General features: G+C 50.9%; 1 protein-coding gene across 1 annotated transcript in view; it reads right to left on the reverse strand.

Moving 5' to 3' along the window:
* MEGF9 (multiple EGF like domains 9) overlaps positions 1-15,651 on the reverse strand; it is a 51,191-nt gene extending 35,540 nt beyond the window's left edge. The window contains exon 1 of the mRNA XM_051636303.1: positions 15,178-15,651. Within this exon, the coding sequence (XP_051492263.1) occupies positions 15,178-15,517 (340 nt within the window). The 5' untranslated portion in view covers positions 15,518-15,651. The remainder of the gene's footprint in view (positions 1-15,177) is intronic.
* Positions 15,652-16,140: the final 489 nt, after the last annotated feature.

Below are 16,140 nucleotides of genomic sequence, written 5' to 3' on the forward strand. Positions count from 1 at the left end.
TACAGACCTACTTTCTTCTGCAGCACCTCTCAGGAAACTCCACCGTTTTGTCAGCAAAATGTTTTAGTTCAAAGATCAAGACACCTCACTCGGGACAGGGCTGGGAATTCATTACCAGACTTCAATTTTAATATCTATCGACCCTGTCCTAGCAGGGAAGGGGATTAAAAAAAGCTGCATGAATAATACAAACTATAATGATCTGTTGAAGTCTCCGTGTGCTCAGATCCCTGCAAAAAGTAATTAAAATCACAAACTTTACTGGGTGCTCTGGGGAATTGCAGCTAATGAATGGATGCGTTAATTTATACAGGAGCTTTAAAGGCACTAGGAAGAAAAACCCCGAGCAAGAATCATCCTTTCAACCATTTGTATTTGGGTTATAAAGTTATGTTTGCATGAATAACCAGCAAGAACACCAGGGTTGGAGGATGAGCTCTGAGGAACCCCCTTTCATTGCAGGGTATGAGGTACAGCACGGGAGGAGCTGAAGAGCTTGGACCTCTGGGGAGGTTTCCTGGTGAGGTGGCAAACACACGTGGCTGATCTCACCACAAAATGCACCGTTGTTGGGTAGCAAAGACATAACCCAGTGTCTTTACTCCAGGTGTAACCATGGTGTCACCAGGAGCTCCATCAACACAGAGAGGGAGCTGCAGCTTTCCCTTGCCCCTGACACCAGGCAGAGTTACCAAAGCTTGGCCCAACGCAGGATGGATATGACAAGAAGCCATCCTTATTCTTGCTCTCATTTAAAGCAGCTGCTCTTTCTCTGGGAGGAAAGACAGAACAAAAGCACAGAGATGCTAGCAGCAAAGGTGCAGGCACGCAATCAATCCATAATTCAACATGGAAAAGCTAGGAGGCATCTGCAGAGGAGCAACTCTGCATCTCCTGGAAGCAGCAGATGCTCCCTTGGAGGGCTGTCAGGACCACCCAGCCAGCTTTGGGGCACACAAGAACTCTGGAGAAGTCCTTCACCTTTGGGGGCAGCACAAATATCACACCCAGGTTTCTCTCCAAGCAAGCACAAGTGATTTTTGAACTGTTCCAATCATTCCCCAAGATGAGAGTTGCCTTCAAAGGGAGATGCTGGGCACCCCTAAGGAGTCAGAGATGGACCAAAGGGGTTCTTGCTGCGACAAGACAAGAAGCAAGGTAAGATCATGAGCCCTACTCTGGGCAGCACACACTGCTCCAATGAATCCTAGGGACCACAGGAGCAGGCAGACATGTCTCCACATGTCACCAGATAGTGCCCCAGCTGAAGAGGGGGTTTCATGATGGACCACAACACCTCCTCTCCCCTCAGCTCCTCTGAAGCAGACCTCCCTCGGCTCTGCAGCAGGACAGCCACAGCAGTTCAGATGAACAAAAGCCAATTACAACAGCAGCATTTTAAATCCTTTCTAGACAAAGCTGCTGAAGGGGCTGGTGCCCACCTTCTCACCTGTTTTAGCATGAAGTGATTCTTACAACTGCCTTTGCTTTTTTTAAGGAGGAAGAGAAGGAAAACTTGCTTTGAAGAGTTTTAGGCTATTTTATGTTGAGGCCTGTGGAGAAAACCTAGAATGAAAACTTTCATCAGTAACTCTAGCAGGTGCCCAGGGTGATTCTTTTCAAGATTCAGCTCCTCCACCAGAGGAGGAAAGGGACAGACCAGTTAACAAAGGCTTCTTTTATCCACAGTGTTAATAAACACTCCCTGAAAGTGTTAATCTAAAGAAGCTTCTCAGAGCGTGAGCTAAAACCCCCATCCACCTCAGCTCACTGCATTATCAAGCTCAGAGATCAAGTAAAGCCCCAATATCACAGGAATTATTCCCAAAACACTTCCTTAATTTTTTTCCCTACTCTAAACAAATGTATTTAAATGCAGACTTTCATTCATCACAAACAGTAAAGTATCTTCCTCTCTCATTGACTTTAAAGGCCGCACAGAGGAAGGTAAAGGGGACTTGGAGAGAGAAGAAAAGCTTCTGACAATCCAAAGCAAACAAGTCTCAGTTCCCTCGATGTTCCCGAGCTCAGTTCCAAATTTAATAAAGGTGTTTTGTCTCCTTGCTTCATAAGTGGAATTACCATAGCAGAAATTCCAGAGGGAAAGGGATAGCACAACGCATGAGTAACCACAACTGGTTCCAGGCAGGTTTTGCCATTCAGGTCCTGTTTCCAGGCTGTGACAACAGCACTAGGGGCTAAGCTGGAGTCACCAAGACTCTGCCAGAAAAGGGGTTGTAAGTTACAACGTGCTGCAAGCAGGGAGAGCTGCTGGGACAGGGAAAATGCCTTCCAGGCTGGGAAGAGAGGAAGCTTCCTGCTCTGTAAGTTTAATTCTTTTGCTTTATAATGCTACCTGGTGCCTGCCCTGCTGTACTTTGCATGGACACGGTGATTCATTGACTTCCAGCTCGTATCGGGTGACTTTGATTGCCCCTTTGAGAAGTTGTTCCACCTCTGCTTTCAACCAGCGCCAGCTGAACTAGGCTGTAGATACTGCAGTGAGATTAAATTCGCCAGCAAATCCATGAAGGAGAAGGTGAGCTTTCAAAGAGGGAACTGATATGGGCCAGAGTATGTCATGGAAAAAAGGCACCTGGATGAAGTGAGCCACCAGGTATCACTGCAAGTGGGGAACTGCAGCAGATCCAGTATCGTCCCCTGGGGATGCACTGAGCAGGAGCAGACAGGGACAGAGGACTTTTAGGTGCATCTAATCTTTGTTTCAAACCTTTCTCCATCAACTGCAGGGATGGCGTAAATTTAGAGAGGACAAATCCAGCCTGTACACACAGAGTGAGGACAGAGCCACCCCACAGGGGACTGCCCAAGGCAGCTGCCAGCCCCTGCCTCCTGCTCACCTTTGCTTTAACCCCCTCAAGCCATGCAGCATATTAATTACCATAATGAAGGCTGCACATCAGCTTTTAATTCCTCTCTGCTCAGTCACTGCGCCGCTGCTGACACTGACGGATGCTGCAGCTCCATCCAGTCCTGGCCCCTGCCTCAGCCACGAGGCATTGCTTGTATTTATTTCTAACAATAGTTCACCTTCAAAAGGAAAATGTTTCCATTAAACAGCACGAGTCCAGCAACCACAAATAAACAGTGACTTCAGGGCTAAGCCAATTCTCTGAAACCTTCACAATAAATACCAGGCCATCCCATAGAGTACAACAGGTAGCAGCCCTGGCTGGCAGAACTGCCAAATCCTCTTTAAATGGGCAAAAGCTTTAAAAGCGTGACAGGGAGGAGGGAGGCAGCCCAGGCACGAGGGCTTCAGGCATCCTGCACAGTGCTCAGCTTAGTGCCTAAGCTGTGGGTGAGACAAGACCAAGTCTGAGCCGAGACCTAAACCCAAACTGTGGATCTGCAGGGTCAGAGCCAAGCCCCCAGCAGTACCATCCACTTCTTGCAACTGGGATGGCACCACCAAGGGGGAATTATCCTCGGCAAAGGCTGCACACAGCTCTGGATTGGCAAAACCAAACCTGATCCCAAGATGCTCAAAACCACAGAGCTTCCTCTGTAGCCAGTGGGACAGCTAGAAGAGGTTTGTTGACATTTCTACCCTGTCCATTTCTCAATCTTTGAGGGCTTTATAATGACTGTTTTGGCATAGCAGGAGGAGGAGTGGTGCCTCCTCTTCGACCAGCTCTGCAAAAACAACATTCAAGTCTTACCTGCAAAGGTACAAGCAAATTCCTACCAAATCCAAGGAGCTGCAGGAACTTGACACAAGCCTGGCAATGCAGAGAGCTTCTAGTTCCATATGGTAAATTATATTGACCACACTATTAAATATATTACCTGGTATTACTTATGTATAGGTGGGAGAGGTATCAGCTCTAAGGCAAGAGCCATTAAGCTCATTTCTGGACATGACAATGGATACAAGGGGGGCCCCCATGAGGGATCACAAAGTGGTGTGTGGTGCAGCAGAGAGGAAACCATCAACACCCCAGCCCACAGACTTGAACTCACCATCTACACACCTACTGGAAAACTTTAAAGGGACTTGGAAACCAGAAGTCAGTGACAGCCATTGCTCCAGGCACCCCTTGACACCAAACTGGGGTGCTGGGAGGAACAGTCCTGTCCTGGGCATGGCAGGACCATCACTCTCCAAAGCTTGCCCACTCAGGTACCCAACTGCCCCTTCAGGATCAGTCCCTTTCTTGTTATCTTTCATTTGAAATGGATTAGATGTGCACAAAAGCCTCCCTTCAAAAGAAACAATGAAGATGTGAAAAGGATGGGAAGATCCAACTGTGAGGCATCAGCACTAATCCCTGTCAAAGGGCACGTTGTGGACAACTCACTGTAAACTTCCAGGAGGAAAAAAAAAAGTTAAAAAAAATAAAATAGTCAGAATAAAACAGTTAAGTCCAGACAAATGTTTGTCATTCATTATCTGGAGCCAAGCTTGGATTTCTCAACACCACAGCCAAGCCAAAGCAAGCACGTTAATAATAAAACAACTTTCACAGGGAGCTAGAGGCCAGTGTGCAGCCTGCCCGTGCAGGGAGGGAGGCTGGAGGCAGGTGAAGCTCCATTTGCTCTTCTCTGATAACAGGTATTTAGTTTTCTGTGTCACTTTGCTTTATCATAGCCTGAAACCTGGCCAAGCAGCCCAGCTCCACCTCCCCATCTGCTCTAGGTGCCAGCTGGCCCTGCCATGCAACCCAAATGGGAGACCTCCCCAGCCCTGCTGGGAACTGATGGAAATGCCCCCCCCCCCAACAGATCTGCACATCATGCAGCTGCAGGAGGGGAGTGCTGAGATGGGATGGTCACGCTCCTGTCTAAGTCACCTGGGGGGCTTAGAAACAAGGCAAATATCTTTCCACAAGCACTGGGGCTGGGAAAAAAATCCAATGGACCACAGCAGGGAAGGGCAGAGCACAAAGAGGCAGCTGGTATTAGATGGGGAGGCTCCAGTGAAGACGTCTCCTGCACTGGCACAAAGCGAGTAAACACCCAGCCCAGGCAAGAGCCGACAGGTTGGCCTGCTCCCCTTCACTTCTAACAACCTTTTGGTTTTATAAACAGAGCAGACTCTTCACCTTCTCTGAGTATCCTGGGGTCCTAATTGCATCCCAGTCCCAGCTCCCCAAACCCCTCAGGCTGCAGTTTGGTGTGGGAAGAGGGAGCATGGAACCAAACCCCTCTGGCAAGGCCCCCGTGCTATTCTTCCCACCCAACAGCTTGGCCAAGGTGTGAGTGCCTCTGCCCCATTACTCATCCATCTGCAATCAAGATGTGTTTCAGGGAAGCAACATGGTTCACAGCAGCTGTATTCAAAAATCCTGCCTGTTTCCTCAGTGCCAGATGCAGAGCATCCCTCCCAGTTCCCCCCAAATAACTGGCTGGTTGCAGAGCTCAGATTAACACATCTCTGGTTTGGGGCAGAACATTAGACAACAGTCTAATGTTTGCTGTGTTCCTGGTGACAACAGGCAAGAGTTACAGCCAACAGAAAATAAATATATTTTAAAATTATACATACATCATTATACATAGGTATATCTTTTTTTGAAATAGGAGGAGGAGGAGGAGGAAAATGAATTATTCAAGTTTTTTCCACAGAACAAGAAGCTTTGAAAGCTTTGGAGGGAGGGAACAAAATGTCAAGTTTAAACTGCTTTCAATGAAAAATTCCATTAAAGAAAAAGGGATCTTTTGCAGAAAGATACATATTTTGCTGATCTTGACAAAAAGCCCTGCTCAGAGGAAGGAAAAAAACCTTCATTTGAAGGTTTTCGACTAGGATCTCATTGCATCTTTGCAGACCTCTTATCCCTGGAGCATGGTGTGCTCAGGGGAGAAGGTGGGTCTGACCAGGGGTGCAGGCAGGGGTTAGGAGAGAAAAACCATTAAAATAAGCAGGTTTTAAAAGGCAGGGAGGGGAAAATAAATTATAAATAAATAAATAAATAAATCAGCTTCCTCCCCTCTGCTTTGCCTCCAGGGAAGGGAAATGCTGATCCTCCAGCTCACAGATGGTCCTCCTGGAACAACCTCCTGGTTTCCACCTCGCTGGCCATGTCTGGTGAAGGGGAAGGATTTTGGAAGGGGGAAGGATTTTGGAAGGGGGATGAAGGGCATCCAGCTCCCTCCCCAGCAGCAGTACCCAGAGCACTGCACATGCCGCGGGATGCGGTGGGTACTTCCCGGGACGAACCACCACCCCTGCCCACCCACCCCTCCCCATCCACAACCACATCTCATCCCACAGAGGAGGAAATGTCAGGTTGAGCACACACCTCCCCGGCAATTAAAGTCATTTTCTTAATATCAACGAGTCACAGCCACCCTGTGATGGGCCACAGAAAATATTCATTATACCCCCTCCAGTTTAGCCCAGTTCCTCTCTCATTCAGATGTCCTGAGTCACAGCCAAGCTGGGATTCAACAATGGCACAGGAAGGAGAACTGAGCATCACCTAAGCAGTTGTTTTTTTCCACCAGGTATCTCCCTGAAACTCCCAGTGACTGCACACACAGCAATGAATTTAAAGTAATGCTACCAATGAAAGGCTCAAATTAATAGCAATAAAGTGTAAATGCTCCACGTGATCCCAGCAGAGCCACGCTTGGGAGAACAATCTGTGAGAGCTTAAAATCCAGCACAAGATGAGACCACTGGGAAAAAATTTAAAAAAAAAAAACCTACAAAACAAACAGTCCATTTCAATATCCTTTTCATAAGCAACTAAAATGAACCCAGGAACACATCAGAGAATAATCATTTAGCACAGATCAAACAGTAGAACTAGCATATTAAAAATACATGCAGCATTAATCAGCTACGCAGAGTTATATGCCATCATTTCCATAAATAATACAGGATCAAAGCAGCCCAAGCAGCACTATCAGTTAGTACAGTCAGCCAGTCAGTCAAAATAGAGCAAAGCTGCCTGAAAACTGCAGCAGTATAATTTGCCAGGAATAAAGCAGATTCATCTGAGAAGTGGCATGACCAGTTAAACGGGTAAAGGTGACTGGCAGCCTCTTAATTATACAGAGGTGATGCCACAAAGGGAAAAAAAAAAAAAAGACAGAAAGAAAGGGTTAATGCAGCTTCAAAAAATACTTTTTTCTTTTTTTTAAAGCTTGGGGATTATCAATCTATGTCCCATCTAGTGATAACTACCCCAGAGAGCCAAGGTGCAGGGCAGAGGTGGCAGGACCAACAACCCATCAGGAGCATCTCCAGTGGCACCAGTCCCATATTGGGGTGAGTCCTAGGGTTGCAGACGACACTGAAGCCCCTTCCCCAGAGTGAGAGCAATGCTGGAGGGGCTCCCCTTCACTCAGGCGAAATATCCCAGCTGCAGAAACCATCCTGCCTGCTCAGGGTGAAGGTTTCCCACCAAGAGCCTTTAAACATCCATCCATCTCTCTAACGCCTGCATCATTGAGCCTTTTGCTGAAAGGCTGCAGAGCCATTTAGCTGCTGATTTTTAAATCAGGCATGTGGAGCAGCATGAGCTATAAATAGCAGAGATGCTTGCCTTGTCATGTTTCTGGTGGCTTATTTATAAAGACAGGGGGCATGTGAATTAAAAGTGGTAAAAGGATCAACTTGGGCTTCTCTCTGGTTTTGTGGCTGAGCTGCCTCAAGAATAAAACCTTTCAGGTTTTGCTTTTTTCTCTTTCCAGACAAAAAAATAAACACCTTCCTTTCATGCTCAGACTCTGAATTTGCCTGGTTACATTTACAAGGCAAATTTTAATTCATATAGCAGGTGTTCAGGAAAAAAAATAATAATAATCCTACTTTAAGCAGCACAAGACCAAATTAAGGCTTCGCTTTAAGTTATGCAGCTCCAGGGAGGCTCCTCATTTACTGAAACAGGACCCCTGTGCGTGTGAAGTAGGAGCAGAAACCACAAAAAACTTCTCCAGAGGTGGGGAATTCAAAGTCTGGAAGGGGGTTGAGCAGAGCTACTGCTGGGTACGAAGCCTGCCCAGCATCAGGACCATGCTGTATTTCATGTGACGAAGGGCAATAGGAATTTTGCATGGGATGATCTGGACGGGCATCAGCCAGGAGAGGAATTCAGCCTCCAACAAAAGAGCAGCTTCAGGCAGCTCAAACCATCCCCGGCTGATTAGTGCTCAGGCAGCGTGTTTTTATGGGCTATTCTTTGCAGGCAGCAAGGCACAATCCAGAGAAAAAAAAACCACCACGTGAACTGAGCATCCCCCCTCTGCATTTGGTGCCTGTTTAAAAGGCTGGTGAAAACAAGGGGTGACAGTCAGGCTGTCACCCTGCTCAGCTGCAGGATCCCAGCTGGGATGGGATCTGCTCAGCTGTAGGAAGAGAAGCTGAACCACTTTTCCAGCATCCCTGGCTGTGAAGAAACAGGGAGAGGAGATGGGGAGACAAGCCATGGGGGAAATGAGTGACCCCATCAGAAGAGGTAAAGTCACCACTTCTGCAAGACCAGCAGCTGTGGAGGAGCTGGGATCACCTCTGTCTGGAGGTGTCCCCTTGAATTAGGGGGAAAAAAAGTTCAGCCGAAACAAACAAGATTCAATTATTCCAAGTCCAGAATGTCTTGTTCATAACACTTCCAGACTGACAAGCTTTAATCCAATAAAAGACCCCTCCAGACAAGCCCTGCTGGGATTTGGGAAGCGTTTCCCCTGGCAGGGACCCAGCAGCCCCCAACTCCACACCAGGATTTAGTCCCAAGCACAACAAGGACACCAGTCTTACAGGGCAGCTTCAAGGTGCAGGACCCTGGACCTTACTGGAGGTATAAGCAGATGCAGTGCAAGAAGAACCATTTAATTTCAGCCTGACCCAACTCAAAAGTCAAATTTAAAAAAAAAAAAAAAGCAAATAATTTCCTGTGAACCAGAAACTCTGGTTTTCAGCCAATTTAATGAGACCGAACTGGAACTGGTTCTGCACTCCTGGGGTGCTGGAGACACACAATCCCCCAAAGCAGGGCAGATGGCTAGATTGCAATCTAGCCTTCAGCTCATAAAACACGTTAATATCCCCAACCAATTATAAAGTGCCAGACTCTGCCCCCCGTGTCACCCTGTCCCCACCATGCAGTGCCTCCCTGCTCCAGGCAGCCCTGCTGAGCTCAGACATGCAGCCCGAGTCAGGACAGCAGAGCCTGTGGGTTTCCAGGAGCTCAGGAGCAAGGCCAAGACCTTGCTGCAACCTTACTTAAAAGCTCAGGGAAGTCTCAGGTACAGCCTAGGCGCTGCACAGCAACCCAGCTCCTTGACATTTTTTCTTTTAAGTGCTTGCCAGGGGTAAAGCAGAAGGAGCCTTCCCTTCCAGCCAGATGGCTGCAAGAGAAACCCCTGCCTTCAGCACCCGGGGTAGGCATGAGTTGATTTCTAACGACAGCAGATGCATCATGCCAGTACTAAGATCTCAGCTGCTTCTTGGAAGCACCAGAGATCCCCTCAAATCTGCAGCAGTGCTTCCTGACAGGCAGCTGGCATGAGCCCTGCCAGGATGAGCTGCAGCACAGGGACCGAGCCCTGCCTATGGAGAGGCCACGGGCTCCTGGCAAAAAAGGAATAAGAAAAACAACCTCCAAAATCTTTCCCCTGACTTCAGCAGACTTGCATCCGGGGCTTCTGTTCCTCAGGGACAGCTTGTTCTGTGCTTCTCTAGCCACAGCCCCAGGGTGTGGAAGTCCAGGATGTCCCTGTCCTCCTGCTGCTCACCCAGCACAGCTGGTGGGGACAGACCTGGGTACAGGCTCATGGCCACCATCACCACCACCCAGCTGGACAGACCCCACGATGCTGTAGCCACCTCCAAGTGCCACGGTCCCCTCCAGGATGCAATTATCCATCCTCTGAGGTGACACCTGGCATATCCCATGAGATGAGCCCTGCTGCCAGCCCAGCACCATCACTCCTGAGCTGCAGCAATACTTTCCCCTCTGGTACAGCCTGGTCCATGCCAGGCAGGATCAAGGCCAAGGTGCCTTCCCAGGAACAGGCAGCCCCAGCAGGATGCTCTGGGGGCAAAAGTAGCCACTGGCCAGGAAACCCATCCCAAACTTGCCCCCACATTTCCCAGCTGTTTGCACAGGCACAACCTTTGCAGCACATGCAAACCCCCACCTGTGTTGCAAGAGTCCCCCTGGTCACAATCCAGCACCCTTGACCAGGTGCTGCCCGACTGTCCCAGCCCCTGGGGACCAAAACCACCCTCACAGAGCCCAGATGGCCATTGGCATTGGCAAACAGGGCTGGGACACCTCCTGCCCACTGCACAGCTTCAGGCAAACCACTTCATCCAGTGTCTCAGCAACTTTGCTGCAGGGGCTGGCAGTGACCTCCCCACAGGCTGGTGTTTGGGTATCACCAAGAGCAGCAAGATAAATAACCTACACACACCATACAGCAGTGGTTCCACTTTACATCTGGTATTTTCCAAGCAGCAGCTCAGTGATGTGACAAAGTCCAAATCTCTGTTATCATTTAAAAGAAATAAAGCAAAATCCCAGTGCTGCTCCTTGCAGAGGGAAGCTCACAAACAAGACCTTGGATGCTCTGTAGGTCCTCCCAGAAATATCCTGATTTTTATGAGCATCACTAAGTCAAACAATCTCAAAATCTTGAGTCAGCACAGTTGGATGCATCTGATTCAAGAGTGACTCAGACAGGAGTGTGGAGGCAGGGAAGAAGGCAAGGGAGTGACATTTTCTGCTGTGGGCAACATCCCTGTATTTTAAGCTCAAAGATACAAGCCCCACAACTTATTACTTGATTTTAAAAAAGGGCTCTCTCTGCCCTGCCTGCACTGATCCCAAGTGACATGACCATATTCCTTATTCTCAGCCTTCATGTCTGTAACTTCATTTCCATTTATTAAAAAAAATAATAATAAAGCAAATCCTGCTGACACCTTGAAAGCAAGTTATCTCAGCAACCACATTGACACAATCCCAAGCCCTGAACCAAGGAAAGCTGAAGCTGAAATCCCAAGCACTGAGCAGGAGAGCCCTGGCTCCCCCCACTTGCCCCCTGCCAGGGCAGGGGGTACCAGCCCTGTGCCAAAGGGCAGGACTCACACTTGCACCTACAAAGACAGGGATTTTTCAGGCTGCAAACACTGAGTCTCATCTACTGCTCAGCCCCAGCCATGAGAACCCAACTGGCTGCATTAAACACTCACACACATCCCAGTGACAGACCTGGGTCAGGCTGAGCACAGGCAAACCTGGGGGGGAAGATCTCAACTGAAGGGCTAACGGCTGGATGGGAAGAGGAGAAGTCACCCAGAGTTGGAAAAAGGACCAGCAGTGGCAAGTTGTCCCAAAACTGCCTTCAGCAACTGGGCTGTGTCTATCCTACCAGGATTTGCAAGCTCCCAGCCTCCCAAGGAGCACAGCTCTGTGTGGTGAGGTCTGGCTGTTGATGGCTCCATGGATTGGGCCAAACTCTTTCACCTACAAACACTGACACTGTAAGGGAGGACCCCCACGAGACCTGTCTCTGTGGTGGCTCCTGCATAGACTGAATGCACAGACCTTTCTCCACACACCCTCTCCAGAAGAAAACCCGCCACATCTCCAACTGGATGATGAAGAAACAAAACCAGAACTTTTGACCAGTTCCAGGATCAGGACTCCTTGCCCTGCTGCTTCCCCTGCACCCACCCAATTAGCCAGACCACCCTCCTTGTCCCTGGGGATTTGCCAGCCTCCTCTTTACAAGCTAAACCCATCAGCTAATCCCCCCCAAAGCCACAGCCACCACCCTTATGGGGGCTCTGGCTGCACCTCCCCTTGGGGCTGTGAGCATCCCAGCAAGAGATGGCCCCATGCCAGAGGCTGGAGACCCATCCAACACCACTGCACACCCTGACTCAGCTTTCACCCATTTCCGTAGCAGCACAGGATGCCTTCCTCTGGTTAATTGCTCAAGACACCTGCATTTCCTGCCCCGTGGTTGCAACAGAAATGGCTCGTTGTCCTCTCCCATGAGGTGCAGAGGTGAGGAGCCAGTCTCAGGGTCATATCTGGAACCTGGTGACTCAAGTGGAGCACTACAGAAGCTGCAGGGAGGAGAAAAGGCAACAGCTTTCAAGATCTGAAACACTTTGTATGGTCTAAAGAAGCCTAAAGCCAGATTTGGGTGCAGCTCTTCTGCTGACCCAGCTGTGGCACAGGGACAGTGGGGCTGTGCAAGGAGGTTTGGGCTTTTCATCCCACCCATCTACTGTGTATGGAGCAGGAACAGAGTCAGAACAAAATGCCCTTCAAAGAGAACCATGTCGTTCAATACCACCCCACAGAAATGGGGGGGAATAGAGAAGTTTTATTCTTTATGCAGGGAAAGTCCAATCTGCTCCAACATGGATCATCCATCCCAACAGCAGCTATCCCCAAGTCATCTTCCCCAGCAAAGCTCCAGCTTTTACTTGAAAACAAGACTATTTGTGTAAAAGGAAGAGGAAAGTCTCCACAGTGGGTGTTAGAGGCTTTGGTGATAAGGCAGGGGATACTTCTAAGCTTGTCTACACAAACATGAGGATTAGCCATTCGCTTTTCTTAAAAACAAAATCTGGGAGTTTAACAGGATCACAGGCTTGGAAAGAAAAATAAACATCATAAAACTGGGAAAGGGAAGAGGAGAGCAGAGCAGGCAGGCTGCTCAGCAGTAGCTGAAGTGCTGCCTGAATCAGAATGAAAAAAAATGCACTGAAGTAAGAATTAAAAATCTTGGTAGCACAGAACAAACACTGAGTGTGGAGACTCTCCCACCAATTCCTTATCAGTAACATCCCCATCAGCATGAAACGAGGCCTTTCTAATAATGTGCATGAGCCAAGGCCCATTTGTTTCATGCAATAAAGCATATAATGCAGTAATTCCCCACTGGATTGACAGTCATGAAAACATGTCTGAATTAAAGCAAAAGAAGGGTTTCAGATAAACCCCTGGTGCCACTGGCTTTACTGTGCCTTGGGTGTTTAATGCCCTTTGGGAGCTGTCACGGAGGACTCCAGTGACACTCAGCAGATGGGGTCAGCATGGGAAAGACCCCCCCTTCAAAACCCACAGAGACCAACTCCCATGCCGACCACCCCCCTAAAGCTGCCAAGCCCAGAACCTTCTCCTGCTGCCACCTCATCCCCCAGCTGCCCCAAAACCCACCCAACCCAGCAATCCCCCATCAGCCAGGGTTAATCTCAACCTGCCATGCTAACAAATAACAAATTAGCCTGTTTGAGAAGACATCATCTGCCCATGTGCTCCCACCCTGGCTATCACTGCAGTGTAAAGGCACCAGAGAACAATTTTGAGATCAAGCAGCTGTAGCCATTAATAATTAGCACTTTACAACTTCAAAGGGTGATGCTGGTTGCCACAATAAAATCTCAGCACTCCCAGGGATGGTGGGGAAGGGTTTTCATCACCAGCACTCCTGTCTCACTAGTGAGATCTGAAACAGAGGCAAGGGCTTCCTAGGAGGGGCGGGAATCCAGGGGGGATGCTGGGATCAGACACCAGACTTCCCAACCTGCATCCCTGACACTTCCTACAGCAGCAGACAGAAAGGGACACGATGTGAGCTTCACGCATGGAGATCTGAGAGCATCCTGAAGGGATCACTAAACCAGTTCCCTCACACAACTCTTGTCACTTGGCCCATGTGAGGGATGCTCTTGGAGCCTGGGATGGGAGAGGTGATGCCTGTGATGATGGACACAAACACAACCCACAGGGTCAGGTAGAGAATTATGTGCTTGACAGGACCCCGGAGCATTGCACCGTGCTGCACGTGCCAGGTGAGTAGCTGAGCTGATGAGGTCTGATTGTGGTGTGATAGAGAAAATTGCTTTTGCTTTAAGAAAACTCAACCCCTCCTATCTTTATCAGCAAGTCCTAATCTTAAGCCATTCTGTCTCTTCCGGAGAAAGTAAAGATACAAATCTCAGTGGGAAAAAAAAAAGGAATTCAAGTCTGAAAACAAGAGACTCAAGATCTTCTGCTGATTATATTTCTAGCCAAATAAAGCAGGTTGATTAATCCACTTGTTCAGATTGCTAAAGCTACCAGAACAGCAGAACATGTTGCTTTCACATTAGAGGAAGCTCAACACACTTAATAAATCCAACATCTTACAAGCAAGGGAAAAAAAATGAATACAAAAAGGAAAGAATGCCACATAGAATTTATGTCTGAACATAAAGCTTTGGAAATGCAGGGGAACCAGAGTTCTCTGGTTAAATAAGTGGACAAAGCTCCATCCATGCCTGCAGCAGCTCTGTATGCTAAATCCATAAGTAAACTGGAGTCTGGGCTTTGAAGACCACCAGAGTCTTCATCACTCAGCACTACACCCTGCAAGGGCTCCAGCTGGAAGCACAGCTCTCCAGCCTGACGTTACCTCTTCCCTCCTCACACTCTTCCTTGATCATCCCATTTATTCCCAGTGCCACAACACTTCCCTCAGCTCCCTACGAGCCCCTGACTGTGACCAGGACAGCGTCAGGCCTGCAGCAGGCTGCACCCAGAGCAGAAATCCCACAGCTCTTCTCTCCCTTCGCATGCCCATCAGGTACCACATGGGCCTGGGCTCTTCCCGGCACCTGCCGAGCTGGAAACGTGCCTTCAGATAGAGGGAGGAAGGTGGGCTCCAGCAACACCAACTCACTGCTAACCCCGTTCCACTGCCGGCACCTGGAGACGGGACACCAGGGAAGCCCTGATGCAGCTCTGCCTCCAGGCTACTGCCCTGGGATGCTCCAGGCCGGTGCCACCGCCACGACGACGGGCAAGACGTGTCTCCACCGCTCCGTGGGGAGCACAGTGCCCCCCAGGGCTGCCGTGAGGGATGTTTTAGGGAGCCAGGGACAGCACCCACCGCCCTCTGCTCCCCAAAACCCCCGGTAACGCCTGGAGCCCCCCCAGCACGGCACGGGTTGGGGGTGCACCTGCCCCAGCAGGGCCCAGCCCGGGGCCCCGGCGGTCGCAGCCCCGCACCGTGCGGTGCCCCGGGGGGGCTGCACCCCGCAGGGTGCCCCTCTAGCCCCACACGGGGGTCGCTGCGGCCAGAGGTCACCACCCCACGCTGAGCCCCCCTTTGTCCGCCCGCGGAGGACGGGGGGGGGGGGGGGGGGGCACAGCCCCGTCCCGCTCCCCGCCGCCCCGCCACGGACACGCGTGGGCCGCTCACCTGCGGGGCCGCCGCCCGCGGGCGCCTCCTCCTCTTGCTCCTCTTCCTCCTCCTCCGCCACCGCTGCTGCCTCCTCCTCCTCCTCCTCCTGCCGCTGCTCCGGGGCCGGGGCAGCGCTGCCCCGGGCGGGCGCGGCGGTGCCGCGGGGCCGAGCCGTGGGCGCGGTGCTGGGGCTGCCCTCAGCGGGGCCGCCGCTGCCGCTGCCGGGCTCGGGGGGCGGCGCGGAGCTGGAGGGCAGCCCGGCGGCGGCGGCCAGGAGAGCGGCGAGGCAGAGCAGGACGAGCGCGGGCGCGGTCCTCAGCCGGCGCCTCATGCTGCGGCGCGGCGCTCCGCCATTCATTCATTCATTCATTCGTTCCTTCCTCTTCATCCGGGCGGCTCCTCCAGCCGCTCGGAGGGGCAGGGGAGCGGGTTCGGGCAGCGGGGCCGGGCGGCTCCCGCCCGCCTCAGCCGGCCATGCCGCTGCCGCTCCCAGCGCCCCGCAGGCGGCTCCCGCCGCGCCCGGCCCGCCTGACAGAACCCGCCGCGCCCCGCCCACCCGCCCTAAGACAGCCAATCAGCGCCGCGCCCGCCCCACCTGACGGCCAGTTCCGAGCGCTTCGTGAGCGGGATAGCCAATCAGAGGAGGGAGGGGGCGGGGCGAGGGGCGGGACCTCGCTCCGCCCCGCCCCCTCCCGGGGGGTCTCGGCGGTGCGGCATTGGGGGGGGGGGGACCGGGACCCCCGGGGGGAACGGGCAGGTGGGTCGTACCCCCCTTTGTGTCCTGCCTGTACAGACCCTACGTCGGTTTTGATTTGGGTTTTTTTGGTATTTTTGTTATATAGATTTTTTTTTTTTTTTTAATTGAATCCCCCAAAACCGCAAAACAATGAGGAAGGCGGCGGGACACAAAGCGGGTCGCCAGCGGGAGCGATGCTCCCCCCGCTGCAGGTGTCTGGAGGGGCCCAGCAGGTCGGGGGTGTC

The sequence above is a fragment of the Apus apus genome, chromosome 19 (genome assembly GCF_020740795.1).
Source record: "Apus apus isolate bApuApu2 chromosome 19, bApuApu2.pri.cur, whole genome shotgun sequence".
Classification (NCBI taxonomy): Eukaryota; Metazoa; Chordata; class Aves; order Apodiformes; family Apodidae; genus Apus; species Apus apus.